Source organism: Tinamus guttatus, unplaced genomic scaffold (genome assembly GCF_059628265.1).
Source record: "Tinamus guttatus ecotype Peru unplaced genomic scaffold, ASM5962826v1 Tinamus_guttatus_pri_ptg000446l, whole genome shotgun sequence".
In the NCBI taxonomy this organism is placed as follows: domain Eukaryota; kingdom Metazoa; phylum Chordata; class Aves; order Tinamiformes; family Tinamidae; genus Tinamus; species Tinamus guttatus.
This window is the reverse complement of record NW_028288980.1, coordinates 86,447-113,701: the sequence shown is the minus strand read 5'-3', so window position 1 is coordinate 113,701 and position 27,255 is coordinate 86,447. Positions and strand designations below refer to the sequence as shown.

Here is a 27,255-nt window from a genome sequence, read left to right as displayed (position 1 = left end):
ATTGTGCTTCAGCAAACATCTGGTAGACTAAAAGTAGATTATTTCCATTAGATAGAAGGAAAAATAAAGTAACGTTGGGAAAAGGAACACTACAAATAGCCAAGGAAAAATGGGGTAGAAAAGAGATGGGAAGCAGTAATATGCAAGAATTCAAGAATTCTCTTTGTCTTTCCTCTTCTATTTTTGTTGGCACTGTAGATTTTACATTACTGCTCCAAGGCAGATGAAAAGGATAGAATAGGACATGGGATCAGGGGAACAGAATAATAGTACAGAAATTTGAATAATTTTAAGGTAAGGAAGAAGCTAACTTTATAACAAGCCCTGCACTCACAGTGGCTAATGGATGCTGAAGAGTATCTAAATAGTATTCAGAACCACAGAGATTTGGAGTAAGAAAGTCAGCATGGAATGCTACTTAAATAAGCTGCTGAGACTATGTTTACATATCTTATTGAGAGTAAATTCTTTATGGGACATAAGTCACATGCTGACAATAAAATCCAACCCAGCAGATTGCTTATACCCCGTTGCTCTAGGAACACGTGAGCCTGTAGCAGAGAAGTGGAAACACGTTTGACTTATGAGAATTATTTTAGTGGCAATAAGCGCTGTGACAGGCTCCTTCTGAGACACTTCTCAGTGCAGCTATACCACCCTTCAAGTGCCAAAAAAGTCACACGAAGGAGCATTAAAACAAAGTGTCAGCGACTCGCATACATATTTTCCTCACATATATATTTTCACATATATATTTGAATGACATCTGTATGTTGTGCAAAGATATCAAGGCATTTGTCTACTCAAGTTGGGTATGTTTTTACAGAAGGAATCCTTGCCTACTCTCCAAGCATGCTGTGGATGGTACCAAGAGGGTAAAGCAGAATAAAACTTAAGGATTAAAGCAACAGGCCCTGTTATATGCCCCCACCCCCACTTCATAACCTTGGTGCTCTTTGAACACATGAAAGGTCAGATGTTCTACGGACTGTAGAAACTACTTTTATGCCCTAAAGTACCCTTTTTGATAATTTTATTCAGTATGTGGAGGGTAAAATAAAAAACAAATCCCAAAACCGCAATTTCCGTAACTCTGTAACTCAGCTTCTGAAAAACTGGGATTAAGTGGCAACTCCAACACTGAACGTTAATGTGAGAAAGCATCTTTATTAGTCTATTCAATGTGCCATTTATTATTAAACCAGTGATAGCAAGGAACTTCACCAAGAAAGTGGAGAAGTACATCATCTGTTTAAAAAAAAAAAAAACAAAAAACAAAAAACAAAACACACAAATAGGCAGAGTTTTGCCTGTATTCAGTTGCCATGCAACTTCATAAATAAATTAAAAAAAATCTATTTTAGGGTCTATAACATTTCCATAGAAATATGTTGTAATATCTAGAGTTGGAAAATTAATTAAAAAAAATTGAATTCCATCCAAAAACTAATAAGCCTTACAAGATTAGTCTACTGAAACCAAGAAAATTCACCCAAAACACCACACCTCTCCTACCTTATTATAGAAGCTAGCCAGCAAAGTAGATAAAAATGTTTGCAGATACTTAAGAGCTGCCAGGTTAAGGCTTCAACTCCCGGAGGAGTTGTGAGTTCGTTAGAAACAACTTATTTTTAATCTGCAGAAGTTGGCAGCTATCCTCATCTGTGAGGAAAGGAGTTCACAGTACAAGAAAGAACAGCTGCAACGAGAATAGGCATTAAAACCAAGTCCAGGAATTGATCCAAATTTTATTGTGATTTTTTGTTACTATTTTAGAACTGTTTTTACTGAGAATGATTTACCAAGGCAGGACCAAAGCATGACTGAGCTTCTCCCAAGACTTGCCTTCCACTGGTAGCCTGAAGGCCACTGAATTTGCAAGTTAACACAGCCTTATCCCTCCGTAGTTGTCTAAGGAACTAGGCTTGTGCAGTGCTTAAGGAAGAGCCTTCATGCTACCAGCATTGGACTAGGTAGCCAGGTGAATCCCACCTTCCTAGGGATACCCACATTTATTTGTCAGACCTGTGATCATCCAAGAGGAAGGCCCTAGTACTTCAAGTGGTCTTAGAGTCACTGCAATACCTGACAATATAAAACGAGTCAGTCTACAGGTCTTTTGGCCAAATATTCTACTTCACTTATGTCATAAGAAGGGAGACCAATTTAATTGCATTTTTTAGTTATTTTTTTTTATTTTTTCCCCCTCCTCTGCATTTAAGATTTACAGTGGTTTCTTAAAGAGCATTCATACATGTGTACCTCTACCAGGTAGCAAACAAGATTGTTTCAGTCGTACATACAAAATTACTTATGTTTACAAATTTTTGGCAATCATAGTAACCCGTTTTTTCCTATTGCCATTGCCCCAACCATTGAAAAAAAACAGTTTACAATAATTTACATTTGAAATATTTCAAAGTGCTTAATAGTGATTCTCTAGGAATATTTACAAGTGACTTATACACATATGTACAGGTGTATATAGCACAAGTTGTGGCTGGAATATGGCTTTCTATGGAAAGTGCTTTATATTTGGCCAGTGGTGTTACTGACTGACCAATTCAAGGGTTACTGATAAAACCGTAACCACTAAAAGCTGAATTGTTGTGGACAGGTATTTACAAGGTTTGTTGCTAAGCTGTATAAAATAGGTATTTACATAAGTGTTCCATACATACAGAAAGTATCTTCATTCTTCCAAGAATGGAGGAAGTCTCAGCCACAAGCCTGGTTATTATCCCCAAAAGTGTAAAATGTAAGTAAACATGAAGTGATTGCCGATCCAAAGCTCACGCCATATCGTCATCCGTGCTCACAACAGATATCTGTTTACAACAGAAAACAGTTAGCCAAACCTTGCACTAGTGATGAGTACCACACTAGGCATAGCCTCACTACAGGGTAGTCTGAAATAGGAGCTTTTTCTGCGGGGTACAGCTATGGGTAACTCCATGCAAGGCACAGGGATAGACACCTCCTAAAACATCAGCCTTTGGCCAAAAGGATGAACTCTCACTCTACTCAGCCTACTAATTCAGGGGCAGTTAGTTGGCCTCTGCTCTGGACAGCAGAGACTTGCCCAAATTAGAGTCATTGTTTCATCAGTCTTTGCTGCCCCTAGTCCAAAGATTAGTCAAAAGCCTCAGACAAGTCAAAAGGTTTACTTACTGCAGGGTAGGTATGGCCAACTGAACCGCTGTGTCTTCCCATATCGATTGTGAGGTCCTCTTCGGTTGTTTTCAGATAGACAGGATTATCAAAATTCATGCTTTTCATGTTTTTGTGTTGCCAGTTACGCCACATGAAGTAGCCAGCCACTGCAGCCATCACCAGCAATACTTTGGGGAAAGAAGAAGACCGTAAGCACTGGGCAGCATCAGGCCAGACTCCGCACCAAGCGGAGGCTCATCTCACAACAGGGACACCCAAAAGCTCCCGAAGGCTGTACTCACAGACGGGAAGAACAGCCCAAGCAGCCGACGTCCCTCTGGCAGCAGCTACTTCAGACACGGTGCCGCTGATGTTGAGTCCTGCGCGAGAATTCATGAAACCGTGAGGCTGCTTACCGACAGACCAGCACACTGAGCAGCTTCTAGACTGAGCCGAGCGCCTGCTTCGGACTATCGTATTAATGCAATAACGCATTGCTAGAACAGCCTAGCAGGTTTCATCTTATCTTAGGAGAAACTGTTTTTTTTATTATTATTGCTCATCTCCTGAGCACTCCTGGGACATCACGGACACTATGGGGTTCCACTCTGCCATAAAGTGAACCAGTTTAATCATGGCAGGCTCCAGCTGTTGCATGTGGACTGTATCCATGACCTGTACTCCCTATATGCACGCAGAGGAGGAAAACTCCAAGCAGGCTATTGGGTCAGTTTGAATTTTGTTTCTGTCATGTTTAACAGTGTGAGTTATTTGGACCAGTACCTCCAGGAACTAGTCCAACAGTTGGAGATTTTTCTGCTGTGCTGGTATCTTTAGCCTCAGTGTAAGTCACAGTTGTTCCAGTACCTGAAACTAATTATAGATCAAGAACCCAGTTAATCCTGAAGTTCTGAGATGGCTCCGCTATAACATCCATGGTGGCGAATGTTTAGCAGATGGCACAATGATCATGCAGGTTGTTAGCTTAATTGGTAACACCGATGTTAGTTATTTCACTACTAAATCCACCCTCAGCTATAACTGATTTTTTGATGAAAAGCTTTTAAGAACCATCTTAAACAGTTAATAACCTACAGATGTTTAAAGCGGGAATCATTAAAACCATTAGCCACTCCATCCCTCACTTCAGGTTTTCTGTGTGAGGTTTAGTTGTTTGCTGGTCACCTTTGAGATATGCATATGTATCAGTCCTTTAGAGCAGCCACTACTCTCACCAACTAAGGGCAAAAGGTTTTCACATTGACTGTGGCAGTCAAGAGTCAATGTTCCAACACAACAAGTGGTCCATCGCTGTGTCTGGCTGCACTAGACTGCACAGGCAACCCTGATGTACAGTCAGGGCTCAGGAGAGCAGCAGCCTGTTTGCACCCGGAAAGCACTTCCTTGCTCAGCCTGTCAGTTCTCAGCACGGACAGCCAGTTTATACTTAGGCCACGTTTCCCTGATGTTTTGAGAAGGGGACTAGGTGTGTTTTTGCATACCATATTGCTCTCTGCAGAAAGCCATATAGCTGCAAGATATTACTGCAAGTGATGATGATGCAAAAGCCAAGCATGGACTTTGAATAGCACTGCAAACTGCATGCTTGAGTAATGCATGCTGCAGGAGCATCCCTTCAAAGATTAATTACATTAGACTAACCCATGCAATATATATATTGTCTATACTGCCCTGCTGGCCTCTTACACGTTCAGTATCCTCACTCCATTCCTTGTCCAATCTGGAAAGCATTTCAGTCACATTACCTTACCTGCACATCTCAGACCATCCTCCTGCAAGAAGTATCCAGCAGGACATGCACAAGTATATTTTGGAGAGCGTTCATTTATCTGAGGAGCAGGCAGGCACAGGTAGCTGCAGCCTCCGTTTACCATATTGTCTTCACACCAGTTCTTGCCTGTGGGTACAAATTAGTTTTAAACAACTGACAGGAGTGAGCTTGCATGCTAAGTATAGCACAACGTTTTGTTAATTGCTCTACTAGAATGATTTCTCTTGGCAAATTTTAGACTTCTACCTAGTTTATCTGAGGAAGATGCACTGCAGCTACCACTTCTCTCATTTCCAGGGAGGATCTCCCAGCACACCAGTAGAAAGCTAGCACACAGCATACAAGTAGAAAGCTATATAGACAAATAAGATAATTTTCCCATGCTTCTATCAGCTGGATCACCACCACCCAAATAGTACGGCCTTCACCTAAGCGTATGCTGACATAGTTATAAACGATATGAAGTTACCTGTGGGCTGAACAAGTTCATGATACACAATGATGTCCTGTGCATCATTGAGGTTGTTCACTAGAGTGATCAAATCAGCTCCAGTAAATTTGTTGGCACCATAAACTGCCTCATTCTCCCCATCAATCCAGTACACACGGTCCTAGAAGACAGAGTCATTGCATCTCATTATTTCTGGGTTAGTTTCAGTCAGCTATTGCAACACAGTTGTTAGTCACTTGTCAGCAAGAGCATGAGCTCAGACACAAGGAGCCCAGCAACCTATTCTTACCTCAAATATTGTTACAGCCAGAGGATGGGGAAGAAACATATGCGACTTCAGCACAAGTCTACGGTCCTGGCCATTCAAGTCCACACTGGAGAGCATATGCAGCTTAGAATCCAGCCAGTACAGACGGCTTTTTACAAGATCTAGAAGAAGGGCATGGCAGAAAGGAAAAAAAAAATCAACCAGTATCTATGTGGGGAAGATCTCCATAGACTGCTGCCACAGGAGAACACACAAGGAACTCACAAGTTCAAGAATTGCCACAGCCACCCTCATCTTTTATTATTGGGAATGCAGAAGGCCTGCTGCAGTGCTGCCTAAGTGGCCTTTGCCCCTTCCAGCAGACACAGTGGAAGGGTTACCACTTCCACATCTGGGAAGTAATGCTGCCTGTTGCAATGCCTTCAAACATGCTGGAACTTACTATTCTCAGCAGCTGCAAACAGTTCTATGAAAGGATGACCTTAGTTTTTTTGGTGAACAAATTGATAAAGGTCCAGAATAGCTCTGACACCAGTTCAACATACCTAGAGCAATTCCATTAGGCCACTGGATTTCTGTTGTCACAAGCTGCTGTCTGTCAAATCCATTCATTCCCGCTTTCTCAATTTTTGCTGGCTCACCCCAGTCTGACCAGTACATAAAGCTGTAAAGTAGAATTTTTGTATGATGCACTAGAGTACTGTGTAGTATTTAAGGCTTAATTATAACCATTTAACAAGTAGCTAGATCAAGGATACCAAAATCAGTTATGAGGATACAGAAGCTTGCAGGTCTGATACTTTTAGAGAACCAGGACAAATACTCACCCAGAGAGAGGATCTACAGCTATGGAAGCCGGTTCTCTTAGCTCGGAGAAAATCAGAGCCTTCCTTTTCGTGCCATCTAGGCTAGCCACTGAAATGGTCTTTGTGGCTGAGTCAGTCCAGTAAATGTTCTTGTAAATCCAGTCCACAGCAATTCCAGCTGGGCTCTGTATGTTTTCGAGGATTTTGATATGTTTTCCAACTTTGTCACGGGTATCAACAGAGGCACTGGAAGACAAAAGTCACTTGTTTTTACCGCTCCCTCCACAGGTACTGCTGTTTGGTAATGCCTCAGCAAATACAACATACAGACACAACGTACAAAGCAAAGAGCTTTCAGCAGGTACTTCCTCACTCAGTTCTAGCAACTATTAACAGGAATTGTAATCAGCATTAAATATAGATATTGATTGGATTTTGCACCAGCTGTGCTTGGTGTTTCAGTGTAGAGTATTATGAATCTAGTTCTCAGCACCAAAGATGCAAGATGCGTAGGGGAAACTCTAGGGTTATAAGTAAGTTTTTAGTCTGTTTACCTGAAGATTGCTTTTTGGCTGAAGTCAGCCCAGTAGAGTTTGTGCTCAGCAATGTCAGCGTCTAGAGCTACAGTGTTTCTTAGCTGCTCTACTAGCTGAATGTATTCCTTCCTTTCAAGGCCAATCTTCCTGATATCCCGGCGGTTGGTGAAAATCAGACATGGCTCTTTCCCTGCAAAAACAGTGTACAGGTTATGTGCAGTTCTAGATAAGCAATCACAAACTATTCTTTTAAGACATGATTAAGAGTTTCAGCATTGGCCATTCCCCTAATGAAGGTGGATACTGATGGCTTCACTGTCCTTGTCTCTCCCTCCCACAACTTGTCTGCGGGAAGGGATGTTAGGAGTAACCTTACAAGTTGCATGAAGAAGGTCATAACATCTGCAACAGCACAGGTAGTGCCTCCTTTCAAGTAAGGTACATTACGTGGCTTCCATGCCTAGGAGGTATGGAAATCTTACGCAAATGCTTACCTACTGCTTTGCACACTCCAGTAGCAAGATCCATCTGATAACCACGACTACATTCACACTTGTAGCCACCTTTCAGGTTGATACAAATTTGACTACAAATACCAGGGTTTTGGCATTCATCAATATCTGCAAAGACAACATAACTCATTTGCTTTCATCCAACACCATTCATTGGTGGGGTCCAGGTCAACATAGCTGATACTTGCCTCCACACGTTCTCCTATCTATGAGTTCAAAACCAGCAGGGCAGTCACATTCATAACCTACAACAAGGTCTCTGCAGATATGAGAACATCCACCGTTGTTCACAAGACATTCATTTATGTCTGGAAGAGGAGAATTGGCTTTTCCTTAGATAGCAAACACATTTACATTTAGTCTTTAAAAGTCTTACTCATGGAATGCTTTACTACATACTCATATCCTCAAATTAAATCTGTCACAAGTGCTAAACCCTATTGGCACTTGAAGCCATGCGCAAAAGGTCCACCTTGACCAAAAGGTCAAGGTCCACTTTTGCTCAGCCATCGTCATGTTGCTTGCGGTCTGCAGCTACCAACTTGTTACACAGCTGAAGCTCCTGGAAGCTTCAGCAGAGTTTTAGTTCTTTTTGAAGGGCTTTGTAGCCATTGAAAAGTTATTCTAGTAGCCTGATGGGCTAGAGTGAAGCTACCCTACTGAGGGGATTGCTTTTGGCTGCTTTCTTGTCACTAAGATAGTGCAGATAGGCATCCCACAGTCTGAGAGCCAGAAATTCAAAGAAGTATCACAGTGTAGCTTTCAGTCAATGTGGTGCAATGAGTATGTTCACTTACTACACTCCTCGAGGGGTTCATCACTCCAGTCCTTGCAGTCCCTTTGCTGGTTACACACCTTACTGATGTCTATGCATTCTCCACTTCTGCACTTGAATTTGCCAGGTCCAGAGCACTGAATGACTGATATAATGGAAAGAGTGACCACCAGTTCCAGGAAAGATTCTGTGACATCTTTACCCTTGCTCAATTCCACACTCACCATTGTTACAATTGGCTTCATCAGTGCCATCCAGACAGTCTCTCACACCATTACATTGCCTACTCCCATGGATACAGTTCCCATCCTCACATCTGAACTGGTCTGGTCTACAGGTCCGAGAAGCTAAGGACAGAGCCACTGCAGAGTTAAATTTCAAAGGTCTGCTGAGGGAACGGACAGAACCAAAGGAGCACCTTCTGTAGAAGAAAAGAGCAAGTTAACTTACGGCAGTTGATTTCGTCACTTCCATCCTTGCAGTCAGGATCTCCATCACAGCGCCACTTCTTGTGGATGCACTCGCCCGAGCCGCACTGCACCTCACTCATGGAGCACTTCACGGCGGGAGCGGGCTGGCGCCCGCATTGCTCCAGGGATTCATCCGACTGGTCCGAGCAGTCGGCATCGTCATCACACACCCAGCTGACAGGGATGCAAGTGGAGCTCTTGCACTGGAACTCATGAGCACCACAGGTTGGGGGCACGCACTCCAGCTCATCACTACCGTCGCTGCAGTCATCTTGGCTGTTGCAGACAAAGCTCTTGGAAATACACTGCCCACTAGTGCATGTGAACTCTGATGGATTACAGGTCACATTGCCTGGAGTAATAGGAGAGAGAGATTAGCAGATTATCACAATAGGGCAGATTTTCTTATGAAGGGCAACTTGCTTTGCATGTTCTTGGCTTCATCAGCTGACGGTAGGTCAGCATTCTGTTTTAGGCTCTGGGAGAGCCTAAGTGTCCTGCAGATGGCCAACTGAACCCTGCAGAGACTGTCCTTAACATTTTAGTTGTTACAGTGAGTGAGAGGCATCAGATGTGCTACTGGGTAGATATGACTTTTTCTAGAGCAGCTGGACTGTTCTCCTTTGGAGTGCTAGTCTCTGGGAGAACAGGCTCAGACTCTGTGAATCAGAGATAGAAGGTAAGAGAATTGCCAACTCTGGAGTACAGACTATGGTTAAGATAGCCATATGGTCAGCATGCACTGTAGTTTGAAATTGAAGTGCTGTGTGTTGGTCCCCAGGATAGCAGTGGCCCATTTGCCTGGACAACTGGGGAAAACAGATCAAGATTTTGCACCACTTGATCCTGTGGCATTTTGCACATCCACACAACTTATGGCAGTACCAATTATGCTCATTTTGCAGTAGTGTAGCTAGCAGCTCAGTATGCCTAGGCTGATAGTTTTATCAGCTCCATTAGAGACACTGCCTGCAGATTTACTGGTAGCAGAAATAGGCACTTGCTTGCCAAGTATGGCAGCTATCCTACAGATGTAGAGCAGAAGAGTGAAGTTCAGGATATTGCTGCCTGCCAGGGTAAGGCAGTGCTGACAGAAGTCAACCTTGTGGCTCTGCTCACAAGCAAGCTCAGGCAGCTCCTATGCTGGCGGTTCAAAAGGAGCCAGGAGAACGGCTGAACTGAGGCTAGAGGTCATATCTGTGCTCGAGTACTGCCCTGGAATTGTCCCTCAACACCTGAAACCAGCTCCCTAATCTGTACTTTCAGACAAGCAAAATACTACAGCTTGGTTACAAGTCACTACCGTATCTTTAAGAGACAAGATGCTATCACCAACTAGAGTTACCTGCTGAGAAACTGCAGAGAACAAGTTGTGGTGGTTTGCCTGACATGCAACTAAGCCTGTAACTATTGCAATTTCTGGTTAGTTTTGACAGTAAGTATTGAATAGCTTATAATGATGAACTCTAACTTAGGAAACTAGGGAAGCATTGGAACAAGTCTGCAACATGAACGTGAATGTACTATTAAGGAGATATTGATACTATGAAGAATTATCTTCCCAGGTATACTGCCCAGCTAGCTCCTTTCAGGTCAAGTCAATTTCAAATAGAGTTATGCAGCCACCATTTCCTTCTTCCCTTACCACAATTCTCTTCATCTTCTCCACTGTCACAGTCTCTTTCACCATCACATTTCCAGGACACTGGGATACACTGGGTTGACTGAGGCCCACAGCTGATTTCATTTACCCGGCACGTTCTCATATCTATTGGAAAAAGTTTAAGTTCAATTTAAGAGTCCTGAAACTGAAGAACTAGTGATCTTGGGTTTAAGCAGTCCTCCTGAAGTCGAGTGTGAAAGGCTCCAGCTCTGGACACAACTGCAGTTAGGTGTCAGCATGAAATAAAAACTCCCATTTCCTAGTAGATTAATATTTAGCAGGAGTATCTTTGTGGCAGTAGCTGTGTTATTGCACACCAGTTGTACTGCAGAAGGTTGAGCTGTAACATGCAGTTGCAGACTGCATGCAGCAGCAGGGCCTGAGGCTGAAGCATGGAGATTGCTCTTCAGTGCAGATCCTACTGATACAGACAAATGAAGCGCTATAGATCCACAGGATCTATATTCCTGGATTAGCTAAAACACGTAAGATCGGAGTATATTCCAAGAGCTTCTAGTTATGTCTTTGTACTTTAGCTTTCTTCCCCACACATATCCAGTCACCCAGTCTGGTTATTTTGCAACTAGTCTTCCTAAAGGACTATGGTCGCTCAGTGAACAAGCCACTGTAACACTCAAGGCTCCAGTGTGCTCACCGTTAGGGAAAACTTTGGTGAACCTTCCTATCAGTTACCAACCACAGGGACATATCTCCCACTCTTTACCGAGCCCTTGTAACAAGCCAGAAGTTTCGTCCAGCTACTGATGCGGCCACAGCCAAGCTATCACTTATTCAGGTGCTCTCCAGAGCAAGAACTTCCTTCTTGCACGAGGACAGCCAGGCTGCAGGCAGGTGCAAACCCAAAGCTTCCCCACCATCTCCCAGATCTCCCCACCAGCTCGGGTGGTCCAGGCTCACTTACGGCACAGCTCGGCACTCTCGTCGGACCCATCCTCGCAGTCCGGATCCCCATCACACTGCCATCGGTTCGGCACACACTGACCACTGTTGCACACAAAATCAGATTCAGCACACGTCTTCTTTACTGCAAGGGAGAAGGACAGCCACTTGTTCAGGAACCACAGCTAAGCCAGGTTTTTGCAGCAAGAGGATGGACTCTGCTGCTCTAGGCAAGTGATGCAGCACCACTAGCATCTTCTCCCACCAGCCTAATGACAGCACTTCCCAAAGAGTTACAGTGGTGCAGAGAAACATCCACCTTCCTGCAAGCGGAAGCTGAAGGAGTGCTGCTAAGAGTGACCATGCTGCTAGAAGAGCTGCTACTCTCAACAAACCTGAGTTGCAGCAAGGACTATGGATATTAATGATGGATATGGATAATAATTATATTTGAATTTTAAACCCCAGCAGTTTCTCACCGAGGCATCTGCCTTGCAGAGCCACTCGAGGAGCAGTGCTATATAGCCCTAGGGTACCCGTTCAGACCTGATCAGGCAGAACACACGGGGGTTGGCCAGGGAGCCCATTTTGCCTTGTCTAATCACATCTGGTCACCCTGCCCTTGCCCCTAAGTGTGCTTAAAGCAAGAGCTGCCAGCCAGAGGTAAACTTAGCGTTAATGGAGGCTGAACAGCCTCACTTTCTTACAGAAAGAGAAAAAAAAGAGTTGGGGAAGATATTTAAGCATGGATTGAGCACATCTAAGTGCTAACAGCAGCTGATTTTTACCACATCTTAAAGCAATAAGAGAAAAAGAGCTGCAGTCTGTTCTTCACAATAACTATCCTGGCAAATTAAGAGTTTCAGTCCTGAGCTTTTACCTGAGGCACCAAGCCCATCAGATATTCACAATGTTCAGTGAAGCTTCACTACTTCAGAGGAATACAGGCATCAAGATAGATCCTCGGATGCCCTAGGGAGTTTATCCTCTGCTCTCTATTCCGGATGGAAATGGAGGTGCTGGACACCTGGGACCCTGGGACCCTGTCCCTGGGACACCTACCAATCTGTTACCTCGCTACCCACTCCAACACAAAGGACGATCACCAAGTACTGCTACAGAGATACTGCTTTTGCCCTAGTACTTACCGCAAGTCGTCTCATCACTGCCGTCCGAACAGTCTTCATCACCATCACATTTCCAGAGTAAAGGAATACAGCGTCCATTACTACACGCAAACTGGGATTCCTCACATTTTGCTCTTGCACCTTCAATAAGAAGAGAAACATGAGATCAGATAGCGTTTGGCAAAACTCCTTGGTATCAGCAGTGGGAGGAGATATCCAGCTTAATAAAATACCATCAGCAGGAGACCACATCTGAGCTCTGGGACTTTCGACTGCAGTTATCATAATCAGGCCAGGAGAAGGGGAGGTTTTCACAGCACGGGCACAGAGTTTAGGCAGCGTGACAGCATGCCTGCAGGACAGCAGGCAGCTCACCTCGTGGTCTCGCTGCTGAGCTGTCCAGATTGGCCAGTGGTAGTGGGATGCACACACACTGATTTCTGCTGTCCGTAGCCCAGCACTGCACCCTCAAATCTTGTCAAACTTTGAGCAAACCGAGTTGAAATGTGACTAACATCAAGTTCAATTAGCATTTCAGTACTCTGCTGCTTATGCATTGTAGCAGGTCCCCCAGGATGCCCACAGTGAGATAGCTTAGCAATCTGCCCTGTAGCTGAACAACAGCTTTTCTTGATATGAGTTACTCCAGCAGCACTAGCTCTGCGGTCTGGAAGATGATCATGAAGGACAGAGTCCTTCACCACCAGGCTGCTAATGAAGTCCTCAGACAAGAGCACTGAAAAAAAAGCTCCTAAATATATAAGAAACAAAGTACGATGACTTATCCAGCTCTTGCTACTTAAAGTTAGGTCAAATACGATGTTAAGAGAGCAAAATAAGTTATCATTACCTTCTGGAACCAATTCTGCTGTTCTCCCAACCGACAGGGATCTTAGCTTGTTAGCACACTGTGTGACTCTCACTGTCCACCCGTCTTTTCCAAAATATCTTAGTTCTGAAGCTCAATGACCCCATCCCTCAGGGAAACTACCGTGTCCAGAAGCTCTATTAGAGCTGTCACTGGAGCTGCACCAGCCTCATCAGCAGCCATGCTCTTCAACGTGCTCCATGAAACGCATGCAGGCAAGCGTGCAAGCTTATGCATTAGCTTTGGCTGCACTGGCCTGGCATGATGCAAGACTCCTGCTCCTCCCTGGTTTATTGCATCATTTAATGGTAGTGCTTTGTCTTGGCATTCCAAGGCCAGCAAAGGGCATCTAATTATAGTAGATCACTGCATGTTACCTTATGTCTTCTGTGAGCGATATGCAAAATGCAAAGCGGTTTCCAAGCAGAGGGAAGCTTTTCGGCCTACCGAAGCAGATATATTTCACACTATATTGGCTAGCAATCAGCCACTAGGTAACAACAAGTCCTGGACAGAACACAAGCAAGGAAAACAAGGGCAATTTCATCTGCTCTCTCTAGCATGAGAAGTAAAAGATTTGAAACAGCAGCTTATTAGGCTCTGCTAATATTTTAGCAGTTTTACAGGTTGCATCTGACAAGCAGGTTAGTGTTTTACTCAGTCAAGTCATGACAGTTTATACTGGCACTCTTTGAATACAATTACCATGAAACATTTCCTATCCTCTCTGTGCTCTACACCTCCAACCCTCTACCTTTTTCCGAACGGGAGTTACACCAGCGTGAACCTTTTAATAGCATGGTTCTGCAAAGCTACCACCGTTTTGTCAAGGGCTGTTGAGTTATCACTGCCTTGTCGTGCTCGTGGCTGCAGAAACCACAGCTATCAACTTGCTCCTGCACTAAGATCTCCTATGTGTTGGCCAGCTGCTTCTGTCAGAGGTAGCCTTCTGCATGCAAACCATGGTTACATGTTATTCCATTCCATACATGTATTTAACTAGTAGTATGGCCGTACTACTAGCTAAATACAAAATGACTGCCTCCTGTTAGTTTTCAAATGTCCTCACTTCGGCTCGCAGAGTGGGAACAGCTAAACTTTCCCAAAATAGCATACAAGAGATATTAGACTAAGCCTGCCACTCTGGAGATCCCAAAATAACTGCAGAGTCCTTAGTTATTCTATTTCAAATTGGAATAACTTGCTGATAAGGCTCGCCAAGATTACACAGCACATTGCGACTTTAAGTGTAACATCACTTTGGCCAAACAGAATGGAGAAGTTCACACAACAAAGTGAAACGACAACCAAGATGGAATTTACAAAGTTCACTCTACAACCTAGACTGCTGCAAGTCTCCAAGAAAGCATCATCTCTCCGGACTACGCCAAAGGAAATGTCAGAGCAAAAATACTTCTGTTAGCCCCTGACAAGCAGGGAGCACCTAACATCCACACAGGTGCGGGAAGGTAAAGGTCATATCATCTGTGGTGCCAAATTGTAAAGGCCACTTATAGTAAGCTCCAGTTAAGGTAAAAGTTACTTCCAGGAACTACGTATGCTCCTTTTTCTTAGGCTAAGCAATACCAGGTAGCCACTTACTTAGTTACAACACTGCAAGTCAAATCTAGTGTGTTTGAGGAGTTCCTCCTTTCCCTCGGAGAGTTTCCCTGTAGTTCCAGTCATTAGACACTCTGTGATTTTTAGTTTAGTACCCATAAGCCATGAATTCAGAGCTCCTCTTCCTATGAAAATCACACACTAGAAGCCCCTTTCCTCTTAAGGATAAGAGAAGGAGAAAACACAAGGTGGAAAACCAGCAGCTACACAACATGTGACTGCTAACGTTAATATCAGTGATTCTAGATATGTGCTCAATAGAGCCTGGCTCATAAGGCAGTGGTGTGTGCACGGTGAAGGTGCCCGGCTTTGACAGCCGCCCAAGATAAACCAGGAGCTGCTCTCTCTGGTCACCGCCGCTCTCACCGCGTGCCTCAGCCCCTTGCGCCAGTTGTCACATTACTTGTCTAGGCAGCCTCAAACATGTGACACTTGTGTGCTGTTATCTGACACCAAGCCCCAGAAAAGCTTGCAACGAAGATTGGGAAACCCTGAGAGCTTCTGTTCCCTGGAGAGCCCGAAACTACAACCAACAGCAGCTGCTGCAGACACTTGGGCAGAACCACACTTAGGCTTCTGGTGGACTCCTGCCGTCCTTTCCTGAATCCCTTGTCGGGATTTTCTGCAACAGTGACTGCCAAATTCAGTGCCATTTTGGCCCCTCATGCGAGGGCTGTGGGAGAAGAGATGTGACCAGGCTGACCCTGCTCTCTTCTTCCCCCACAGCTGCTCGTATGAGGTGCAGCATGACCCAAGCTGTGCTCCACCTGACGGACCCACTGCCCAAAATATCGCATACTGCCAGGACTGCAGGATCCAGTCACCTGCAGGCGCGCTTCGCTAACCATCAAAGAAATAGGCTCGAGCCTATCTGGGGTCTATGAGAAGATCAAGAGCAACCTGCACCTTGAGGGCCATGCAACACTGATACTGACACCCATCGTCACCCGTCTCCCACCTAGGAGAGCGGCGTGGAGCTCAGTTCCTCCAGCTGTGTGGAAAACACATTTATGTGACCACCCAGTTAACCCAACGTGTATGTTCCACTGCTGGTGTCCTCCACGCGAGGAGACAACCCCGGAGGCACCGCGCACGCAGGCAGGACCCTGCGCTGGCGAGGCTCAGCCTTGCCACCAGGTGGAGATGCCCTGGGGCGGCCGCAGGTGGCCCGGAGCCACGGCCATGCCACCAAGCTAGGGCCATGCCACTGAGTCCGACTTGCAAAGGGCTTCCAGAGGCACCTCCACAGCCGCTGTGTGCCTTCTGGGGACTCCTATTCCTTACCATAAGAGGAAAAAAAATAAAGAGAGGGAAGATCTCCATCCTCCCAGCAATATCCAGGCTCTCCCAGCAAGATCCAGATTCTCAAGACCCAGCCAGCAAATGCAGCCGCCCCCCGCCGCCCTTCACCTCACCCGAGGCAGCAGAGAGGGACCGCGGGGAGCTGCCGCGTGGGGATCAACTTGGGGAGGAAGGTGGAAATCCAGCAACAACCCCCCCAAAAGGCGGAGAGCAGGAAGGGGGACAGGGGAGCAGGGGGGGTGGTGGCCGCGCAAGAATAAAGAAAGAAAGAACAGAAATAAATAAATAAACGGAAAATAACGAGCGAAAAATAATAAAGGAAAAATAAGGAACGGAAAATAATACATGAAAAACAATAAATGAAAATAACAAATAATAAATAATAAAAATAAATAACGAAATAGAAATAAGAAATAAAAAACGCATAGAAATAGAAATAAGAAATAAAAAACGCATAGACATTAAAGACGCGGCCAGGCAGGCAGGGGCAGGGCGCTCCGCGGGTCGCGCACTCACCGTGTGCGCGCAGGCAGCCCGCGGCCAGCAGCAGGCAGAGCGCCCAGCGCGGGGCCGCCGCGCTCCCGTCTCCGCGCTGCCGGCGCGACCGCATCGCCGCGGCGGGGAAAGGAAGGAAGGAAGGAGGCAGGGAGGGAGGGAAAGAGGGAGGGAGGCCGGGCACAAAGGAGGCGGGCGGGCGGGCCCGGGAGGAGGGCGCGGGAGGCCGGCGCGGGGGGAGCGCGCGCGCGGAGCCGCCGCGGGCCGCCCGTGACTCACGGGGCGGCGCGGTGAGGGGCGGCGAGCCCGCCCGCGTGTGCGCGCGCCCGCGCGGCGGCCTGCGCGGGCGGGGGCGGCTCCGGGCCCGCCGCACCCCCACCAAAAGGGGGGGGAAAAAAAAAAAGGCAAAAAACCCGCCCATCCCCGCGGCGTCGGGTGCTGCCGCGAGCCCCTTTGCGCGGAGCGGCGGCGTTTCGGGCCCTTTATCCCCCCTCCCCGTGGGCGCGCACGTGTGTGTCCTGTGTCCGTCCGTCTGTCTGTCTGTGTTCCCGCCCCGCTCCTGCCGTCCTTTCCCCCGCAGCAAAACAGGGCTGAAAAGCAGCAGTCGTTGCTGCCGGGGAGGAAAGTCGGTGCTCAGGTTACCCGATCAGCCACTGTAGTTAATTAGTAATTGGCGCAAAAACGTTCGCCAAAGTCTTGTGATCACGAGCTTAACCTCTTATTGAGAAGCGGGAGGGCTGGGGGGGTCGCCCTTCATTTGTAGCCCTCCCAACGTCCAGCTTAGTCGTGGTGAAAGAGAAAAAAAGGAGAAAAGGATCCTTAATAGCTAATCTGGTTTTGCTCATTGCTCTGGTAGAATTTGTAACTGAGGTTTAGTGATTCTCCGTTTTTCGTTCGTTCACTTGTTTTCGCAGAGCTGCTGTTTTGCATTACCACTGTGTTTTGGTAGAGCATTAAACCTCACCAAGCTCCTTGGTTCCAGTAGGAGGAGGTGGTTGCTCCTTCGTTCCTTGGAAATAAATTTTTTATTAAAGCAGCATTAGCCTGGTACTTTAAAGTCTTTTTGGAACGAATGGGGATGATTCTTTGGAGGAAACAACTGTCTGCGAGATTCCAGCTTTCTTGGATGTTTTAACATATTTCTTTATATATTATTTACAGAATGGACCCCTTCTTGAATCACACCCGGTAGTATCATGGCTCCATTAAAGACAGATCTTAAACTGCAAGGACGGCTGCCGAGCAGGTTATCTCCCTTGCAGTTGATACCATGAGCGAGTGTGCAGGTCCTCCAAATGGGCAAATATTTGGTGTATGAGAGACCTATTAAATGAAGCACGATATAATTTCAGGCAACTGAAATACTCCTGGGAATCATTTTTCTGTTGCCAGTGTAAATGTGGGGAATGCCATTCCTGCTCTCTGCATCCCTGGCCTTAGCTGATTCAACCTCATCCTGACAAACATAAGCTGCTTCAAATAAGAAAAATACCTTCTGTACAAGAGGGGTTCAACGGGGTCACCGGGAAGATTGCTTGGCGTAAGTGATCCGCCGAAAATGCGGCTGCTCCGTGCAGGTTTTCAGCATGACATACTGCCTTCAGTCAGGTGCTCGCTGTTGCGTGGTCCGCACTACTTAGGGCCGAGCAGCATTCCCACAAATCTCCCGTTATCATTACAGCAATAATTCATAAGCCGTGCGCCGAGTGCAGCTGCACGCGGCGAGACCCCAGTCCTATAGAAATGCAGGGTTGGACGTAGCTGTCAGCAGCCTTTGAGAAGTTAATGCTCTTGCTCGTGTGCCTGTGGGCAACTGTGGGTTTACTGGAGTGGAGAAAAGTGATTTATTTGTGCCCCTGCATTGCCCCTGCTCAGTGCGTGGCTGCGCTCAGTTGTGTGGTGGGGATCATCTTCCGCGTCCTACTGGATGCTGTCTGCTCCTCTGAGGCTTTGGAGTCCGGAGCAGAACTTAGGCTTAAATACTTCCTGGCACTTCAAAACCATATCAAAATGCAGCGGATCCCGCTCAGGCTGCAGAGGAGTTTCCAGGAAAGGGTCTTGGGCAGAAAAGATCTTTGCCCCAGGTCCTGGCGTGTTGTGCCATCACACCGGCCATAGTCTTGCAAGGGATGTCATGCATCCATCAATGCTATTTGCACTAATCTATATTTGCACTAACATTATTGAGTATGCATTATAAATATATGTGACATACAGAACTTGGAGTTAGTAATTCCAAAAACATTTAGGTGTTACCTTGGCCTAGCTTCTAAGATCGGACTAGCTGTGGGAACTTAGAGAAAATTATTCCTGAACCTAACTGAACTTTTTCTTTTATATGGAGCAGGCATTCAGCTTCAGTTCACCAGAAATGAAGTTTGGTATCAGATTTCTTATTTGTAATGATGAAAACTTGCCATCTGTGTGGGAATATGCCAAAGAGTAATCTGTTCATGTGTGCAAAAGTCTGTAAAATGTCAAGTGGTATCAGGTATTAAATATTATGAATAACTAATTATGTGCTGCTAATTGTTTTTAGAGAAGTCAAGTCTCCACCTTGATTTAAGCCCACAGCTGGTGATTATGTTTGCACATGTAGTGACATTCTCTTTAAAAAGCTGAAAAATATTGCCAAGAAGTTAATTGAACCAATCAGACACCAATCAGACATAAAAAGTAATAAGAAATGGCACCGTATTACCTTTTCTTTTGGAATAGCAGTGGATGTTGAGCTTCAGAAACTTTCCAACATCGCTTTACAACATTTGGACTTCTAATAGGCTTGAGTCCTTTGGGACAATTTACGTATTTGGTTAGATAGTGTAAAGTCAAGTTGCAAGAGGAATAAAGAGCAAAAGAACAAAAAGGACCTTCTGGAGTACATGAACATGTTAGTTTTTTTATTTCTCTTCCTGGTTTCCTTGACTCTCAGGTCTTCGATCAATGAAACTTTTGCCTCCAGCGACTTTGGTGAACAGTATGAAGGGAGGGTATATCTACAGTATCCAACTTTAATAAAGAAAGGTCTCATGAGTAAAAAAAAGATTCCAAATATATATTATATGAGAGTGTGGTTTCTTTTTTTTTTTTTTCCTCAGTGTGGGCTAGGATCCCAGTATGGCTGTAGGTGAAGGAGGTTCCTCATGGCTGAGTTTTGGAGATGCAGGGTCAGGGTCTGCACTATTGCCTGCAGTGGAGCTCAGATACAGAGCATATGAGACACAGGAGACATGCTACAGGAATAATTTAAAATAGATATATGCACAACTGGCCTTTTTTGAGGCTCCTCTTCACACTATCAGAAGGCTTTACACTGTTGTGACAAGTGCTAGTCGTGCCAATGGTTTGTGCTTTCTACATAGCTTTACCATATATGAATAATTAATAATATTTTCTGGTTGTGAAGCGTCTTTCTTGTGATGTTCTCAGGATATCCTTCAAGGAGTAAGCCAACATTTGCAAAAAAGTCCTCGTAGTCTTTCCCATTATCATCTGAATTGTAGACAACAGGCAGAGAGGATTGGTAAGTCCTTATTGACTTTAATACTGCTTTTTAGATGATATTCTGTTGTGAACAGTGGAATAAGAAAAATGGATAGTTCTTCTCTGAAGAAGCTAGTGGAATGAAAATACTTGTATCTTTTAGATTTATTCTTCCTAACAGAGGCACACGGGATACAACTCTTGCCTTTCTGCAATCAACTTGAGTTTGCCACTGGTTTCGGTGAGGACAGGATTTCCTCATCTGTGCCATGCGTCTGTCACTTCACTCATGTACTAACCAATTTCCCCTGTTTGTGAGGCGCTAGCACGTGTGATGCAGGCAAAAGTGCCTCATATTTAATATTACAGTACTGGAAGACATCAGAATAGCTAAAGGGATGTTAGTGTCAGAACCTGAAAGTAGTTAAATTTGTTTCCTAAAACCAAATCCATGTTCTGTTTGTGGTACTGCGTATATATTTAGCAAGCTCACAAATGAGATTGTTGTAAACTATGTGTTGGAATCATTGCACAGTACTCTTTCCTACTCCTACCAAGTAAGTTGCTTCATTTTGTTTTTCAGAAAGACGAACAAAAGGGATGTTTATCATAAAGCTTTTTCCCTTCACTTCACTTCCCTTCCATTTGTCCTTTCCTTTCCTTTCCTTTCCTTTCCTTTCCTTTCCTTTCCTTTCCTTTCCTTTCCTTTCCTTTCCTTTCCTTTCCTTTCCTTTCCTTTCCTTTCCTTTCCTTTTCCTCTTCCTTTTCCTCTTCCTTTTCCTTTTTTAAAACTCATGCTATGTAGCCCTTTAATTGTGGAAGAAAAGACCTTCTATTTCTGTGTTACATGGTGGGAGGGAATGTGGCTTCAGGGTGTAGCCCAGCTGTTCTTCAGCTGTGTGGATGCTTCCCCTTTTTATGGTTAAGTTCTAAATTGAGATATCCTTTAGAAGCAACATACCCTCATGTGACACTTGACATAAATCCTTTATCCTCATTGACAAACCAGATACAGATTCATCTTGCTGGTGGCTCAAGATTTGTTTTCAGTATACCCAGACCGGAGTAGTTTCTGAAGGTTTTTCCCATGAAAATTGCATCTCCTAGGACAATGTGATACAGTTCCTCCAAAAGTATATGTTTCCAGTGAAAAAAAAAAAAAGAGGAATTTGAAGTTTTTTTTTCCTCACGTACACTCATGACTAACTGTAAATGTTGGCCTTTGTGGAGTTACACATGCATACTGGGAAATCTGACACTTAAGTTCCCAAAACTGTGTATATTTTGTGTAGGAGTCTATATAATATTTGTATTCTTACTTGCAAAGGATAAAAAATGGCTTTATGCACTAAAAATAAGGAATGTGATTAATTAAACACTTGAAAACACCGGAGCATAAGAAATAGGTTGGGGGACAGAAAGAAATGTTCCCGAAAAGTTTGGAGTAGGCTCTGATGTTCTTGCACATTAACAGAGGTGTTCTTAATTGAGTATTTATAATCACCAGGACATCACTGCTCATTTATGTGGAGGGAAGGATTGCTTGCACTTACCATGAACGGGCGAGCAGAGGATCTGGAGCACTTAAGGGTTTGCTCAGCTTTGGAGGACTATACGGAAACAAGCAATATATGAGTTTGAACGGAACCAAGAGCCCACTCAGAATGGGCAAGAAGTGCAAGAAGGGACAGAGGAAAGGCAGTTTAGCAGCACTTCCTTCGAATTTTAGGTTCCGTTAAAATTTGTCAATCCTGATGTCTTTGAATTTGTATGGGAGCTAATAAAGTTCTGCATGCTGAAGCATTGTTACGTTTTGCTTGCAAGGCAATTGCTTCTGTGAAATGACACCGTGAAATGCAGTTTCTGTGTCTATTTCAAGTATGCAATGTAAATGAGATTGTTTATAGTAATGCATATCTTCAATTTTTCATGATGCTGACCAAAAGTCAGCTCTATTAGGCCTGGACCATTTTAAGATATACTTGGGTAGGGTAGGTATGCATATGTCTTATTATTATAATGTCATATTTTTTTTCCTTGTGAAAATTGTTTTCACAAGGAAAAGTATGCTTTTATAATAAAAAAACGGAAGCCAGGAAGGGAAGGTCGTTACATCTAATCTAGTCTCAATCTGTGCAAAGCAAGATCACAGATGTTCTTTTATAATTGATTATGCTTCGTGTTACGACTTTCTGGAGTACTTTTTTTTTTCTTTCTTTCTCCAGGGAGTTCTGCTGGAATGCTTGTCCATAACACCTTGTTTTCTGGTTCCAGCATGGCAAGGAATTTCCACCTGGAATTTACTTCCAGTTGTTTTATTTATATTTCTTCCTCCTCCGCTCAGCTATCTTTTGGCTAAGCTAAACCAGCCAAGCCCCTTCCGTTTCTTTCTTTGAGATGTATCTTCCCCCTAGTCATTCCGGTGGGGCGATGAGCCCCTCTCAAGTTTGAATTCAGCATTTGCAACATTGACAGAACAAAATGCTTCAGGTGACGTTGACCCAGAGAGGGTCTCACCCTTGCCTTGCATGCTGACATTAATACTTTCCTTGCTAGAAATGCCCTGTGTGACCTTTTTTCCAACTGCAGCAAATAGTGTTATGGTATCTCCTTCCCCTGAAAATTGAAGTACAAGGGGTTAGCATTCACCCTTTTGTCCTTTGGTGATACCCCTTTACAGACAAAGCAGGATGGTTGCCTGATCCCCATGGCCAAAGCCATTTATGCCATTTCTGTTAGTCTTCTACTGAATGGATTAGCCAACTTTGTGTCACTAATTTTACTACTGCTTTCCTAATTCCTCTGGCTAGATCACAGGTGATGATCGTAGAATCATAGAATCACAGAATGCTTAAGGTTGGAAGGCACCTCTAGAGGTCACCTAGTCCAACCCCCCTGCACACGCAGGGTCACCTAGAGCACGTGGCACAGGACTGCGTCCAAGCAGGTTTTGAAGATCTCCAGAGAAGGAGACTCCACAACCTCTCTGGGCAGCCTGTTCCAGTGCTCTGTCACCCTCACTGCTAAGAAATTTTTCCTTAAGTTCCTGTGGAACTTCTGGTGCTTCAGTTTGTGGCCATTACCTCTAGTTCTGTCAGTGGCCACCAGTGAAAAGAGGCCAGCACCATCCTCCTCACTGCCTCCCTTGAGGTACTTATAGACACTGATCAGATCCCCTCTCAGCCTTCTCTTCTCCAGGCTGAACAGGCCCAGCTCCCTCAGCCTCTCCTCACAGGGCAGATGTTCCAGGCCCCTCATCATCCCTGTGGCCCTGCACTGGACTCTCTCCAGCAGCTCCACATCCTTCTTGTACTCTGGGGCCCAGAACTGCACACAATACTGGACACAATATTAAGGAAGACTTAAATTTCTTGGGCACCATCGAATTCTGGTTAATCAATATTAGGTTTTTTTTTTTTCCAGATTTGCATGCGTATTCAATTTATGGTGACTTTCCTCTCATTTTTTTTTAAAAGCATGTTTCATAGGAAATCAGTAGTTCAATGAGCAGCTCTGCTTTTTTCCTCGATAAAAAATAATGTGTCATGCATTCTCCTGCAGCACCTGGCCTTGTCTTGGGATAGAGTTGGTCTACCCCAGCTCAGTTGTTTCACCTCTATTTCATTTTGGTTACAGTCATTCTGTATCTTCTTTCCCATTAGCCATCTGAGATTTGGCAGGATACTTTTCATGTCTGTTGAAAACCAAATCAAGTATTAATTTAATTACAGAGTTATACTTAGAGAATTCTTAATCTTGATGTCAAATGCTATGCATAGAACCTTGCTTCTTTTATTTTTTCTTTATAATTCTGATTGGATGAACAGTTGAAGGAATTAAAAGCTCTTAAACACTTAGGTTCTTTTCATTTTTCAAAGTTTGATCTTTTTTCAACGAAGAACTTAATTTTGTGTATAATTTTGTTTAAATGAAAGTGAATCAGCCCATGTCATCCAGGTCAGATGTTACCCACTCAGGAAAAATAAACTCAAAGCTGAACTGCAGCGCTGTGGGTTCACTGGCTCCTCTCTGAAGACATTTACTCTCATTTGTGTCCCGGAATAACCAGGACCTACAGCTATTAGTAACATTTGTTCTCTGTGTAAGGGAAGTTTAAGCCTGCTCTAATAATACACTGTCTTGACATATTTTTCTCCATTGTAACATTACAGAGCTGCCTGCATCTGCTGACCCAGAGGAGACTCCAGCTCATGCAGATTTTGTTTTAGCCCTCTTTTCTCTCAAATTCTGTTACATCATTGATATGCAATTCTATCATACTGTCCTAAGCATTTCTCTTTACCTGAGTGATGGAAAGTGTATGCACATACCTCTTCAAGCTCGTCATTTTGCTATCATTGCTATTCCATCATTTCTCTGTTACCCCTTGGAGGTTCATTTTAACATAATCTCTACAGCTAATATTAGTCATTTCAGTGCCAATACAGCATACAGGCTCCTGATATGAGACAATAAATCTTATTTGCATATAATGAGCCGTTACTTAGGTTTTTCTACTGCAGCTACATTGTCTGCTTTTCTTAGGAATATGCCTGTGAAGATGCTGAACAACATCTCAGGAGATAATGATTCAGGTTCTGTCTCTCAAAAAAGTATAAAACATTTTTGGGCAGCTCACTTTTTCTGTGCTTCTTTGCCCTGTAAAATGGAGATAATAATGCTTCTCTGTATCAGAAGAGGGTATACCTATTAATGACTGGCTTGTGCTCAAGTAATTTCATGGCGACTACTGTAGAAATAGATAGTCTGTGGCCTGTGATTGGATGGACAAATTAGTCCACTTGTTAGTCTACTAACATCAGTTAGTAGATTTTTTTGGTATCTTTGATAGAATTAAAAATAAATACATAAAAATTTTAAATAGGCCAAAATTTTTATCAGTAAGACAGCCAGTAATGGATAATAGGATATCACAAGTAAAAGCCGAGAAAATAATGCAAGATTATTCCCCAAAATACTTACAAATCCATTATTCAGCCAATTCTGACCATGCCATTTTTAACACTTTCTTACAGTATACCCTTGTATTGTATACGTTCAGACTAATTTTGCATTTTTTGAGAACTGTTTTTATAGTCAGCTGTATGTGTGCCTTTCCTGATGTATTCCATTATTGAAGCTTTTGCCCTTAATGAGGAAAAGTATGCTCCATGATTTAAATTTTAAATTCACATTGATGGATATAAAAGGAATCACTAATCATCTAGAGCAAAGATTTTGTTAACAGTCTCTGCTATGAAATCCTGTTTTCAGGGTGAGGTTTTTGTTATTATTTATTATAACAAGAATGGCACACTTGTTTCTTAGCATGCAGGTAAAGAAAACTGCAGTAGTTGGGACATATTAGGAATTCTTGAAACTTTATTCCTACAATTCCTGTTTTAGGATGTGACATTTGTCATGTTAAAAGGGAGCTGTATGGGTATTTCAGAAGTTATCTTTCATTGTCATATGAAGTTCACCCTGCATTTCCCTGCATTTCACTGCATTTCCCCAGTTATAATATTAAAATAATAATACTCTAATAACGCCTGTAATATTTCTACATTTGGAATGGTGAATGCAATTTAGTCTCCATAATGTAAAAAATATTTTTAAAAAAGAGAAGATACAAACCAGAAATGGATAATGATAGAAGAATAAGTTGTAGTGTAGAAAAAGAAACTAAAGGAACTGTGTTAAATGGAAGACTCAGGAGAGTTAGATTAACAGACTATACATAATTGCCAGGATAGCAGTTTAAATGAAAGAAGGGAATTATCCACATTCTTGGAAGATGGCAAGATGTGCAATGGCCTGAAGCTAAAGCAGGGAAATCTCCAGCCACCTGCAGAGCATTTGGTGTAGCTGGTGCTTCCTTTGTGTCATCTTCATGAAATCCCACCTCCTTCCACTGCAGCCAGTTGTGGTCATCCAACAGGGCATCATGTCGTTTTGCAGCCAAAGAGCCCCCTTCAAGTAGAGAAGACATTAAGCATGCCTTGCTGTGAAATTTCCCGTCTAGGTTATAGTTAAAGACAGCATTGAAAAGACCTGTAATGACCCGATTCTGCTGCCTCATCCCATCTGGTTCTAGTCATTCATATGCCCTGTTGGTGACACATGTTAGTGTTGCTATCCTCTTGACTCTTGCCACCAGCCACATAGAGCTATGAGATTTTGAGATTTATCTAGGTTTTACCTGGGCTATTTTTAGGAAAAAAAAAAAAACAGGATTGTGGCACACACGTGTTTGGCTTGGATATGGCAGAACCCCTTTTGGTATCTGAACATACCAAGGAAAAACACACGCACACACACCCAAAAAAGGGAAAATTCTTGTATTTCTTGTCCTCTCCTGGGAGAAATTAGAAAAATGTAGTGGCTCGTCTAAGTCTTCATTAGTGACAGTGACTGGGAAGAGCTTATGATCGAGAAAACCGATCCACAGGGTTAACCTCAGAGCAAGATGATAGCAAGATGCCAGCAGCTCTGAGGTCCTCTCTGTTTCTTACCTTTTTTTGCGTGGAGAGAGCTTTCTGGTTATGTTGTAGTTGCTGGCATGCTTTTGCCATTAGTACAATTTTAATCCCACTGCTTTAATAAAGTCAATATTTTAATACTTGTGTGCCTACCATCAGGGACTAAATTCTATGTTTGAATCTCATGCAGGAACATCTTGCAGCTCACTTTGCGAGTTAAGGAGTTTTATATGCCTAACTCCAGGCACTCTGGTTTAATACTCTGGTTTAATAAATGTGTGTCCATTTTTTTTTTCTTTCTTTTCTTTCTGACTGTTGGTGACTGCTAGAAATCCTTAACTTGTTGCTGAGAAGAAGTTTGCCAAAGCATGTTTGGTATCTGTTTAATGTGCAGTGGTTCTGCTGCTGTGGCTCTGCCTTTAGTATGGATGAAAATGAATCAACAGAAGACTTTTATTTCCGGGCTTCAGTTTTGGCCAAAGATGTTGTATTATTTAGGTTTGAGTTAGAAGCTGCAGAAGTGCTTATATGGTCACTTTGTAAATGGCTATG

General features: G+C 43.8%; 1 protein-coding gene and 1 long non-coding RNA gene across 2 annotated transcripts in view; one reads left to right on the top strand and one right to left on the bottom strand.

Annotated features, from left to right (window-relative positions):
• LOC148593157 (uncharacterized) overlaps window positions 1-27,255 on the top strand; it is a 263,837-nt gene that overhangs the window by 211,991 nt on the left and 24,591 nt on the right. The gene's annotated exons all lie outside the window — the stretch shown is intronic.
• VLDLR (very low density lipoprotein receptor) lies at window positions 1,148-16,853 on the bottom strand. The gene is made up of 19 exons (XM_088532008.1): window positions 16,760-16,853; window positions 12,475-12,594; window positions 11,349-11,471; window positions 10,409-10,531; window positions 8,744-9,115; window positions 8,518-8,640; window positions 8,316-8,438; window positions 7,707-7,826; window positions 7,501-7,626; window positions 7,025-7,196; window positions 6,492-6,716; window positions 6,210-6,328; window positions 5,686-5,825; window positions 5,415-5,556; window positions 4,925-5,071; window positions 3,937-4,026; window positions 3,456-3,533; window positions 3,172-3,341; window positions 1,148-2,828 (listed from the first exon to the last, which is right to left on the bottom strand). Exons 1-19 carry the CDS (start codon window positions 16,851-16,853, stop codon window positions 2,793-2,795), a joined length of 2,643 nt encoding a protein of 880 aa, XP_088388134.1. The 3' UTR covers window positions 1,148-2,792.

Excerpts from the sequence above, each read along its gene's own strand:
- VLDLR (XM_088532008.1), bottom strand. The coding sequence starts at position 16,853 with ATGCGGTCGCGCCGGCAGCGCGGAGACGGGAGCGCGGCGGCCCCGCGC. Across the intron at positions 10,532-11,348 it reads CGAGAGTGCCGAGCTGTGCC|ATATGAGAACGTGCCGGGTA; the intron begins GTAAGTGAGCCT and ends TTTTTCCAATAG. Across the intron at positions 3,342-3,455 it reads TTGGGCTGTTCTTCCCGTCT|TATTGCTGGTGATGGCTGCA; the intron begins GTGAGTACAGCC and ends CTTTCCCCAAAG.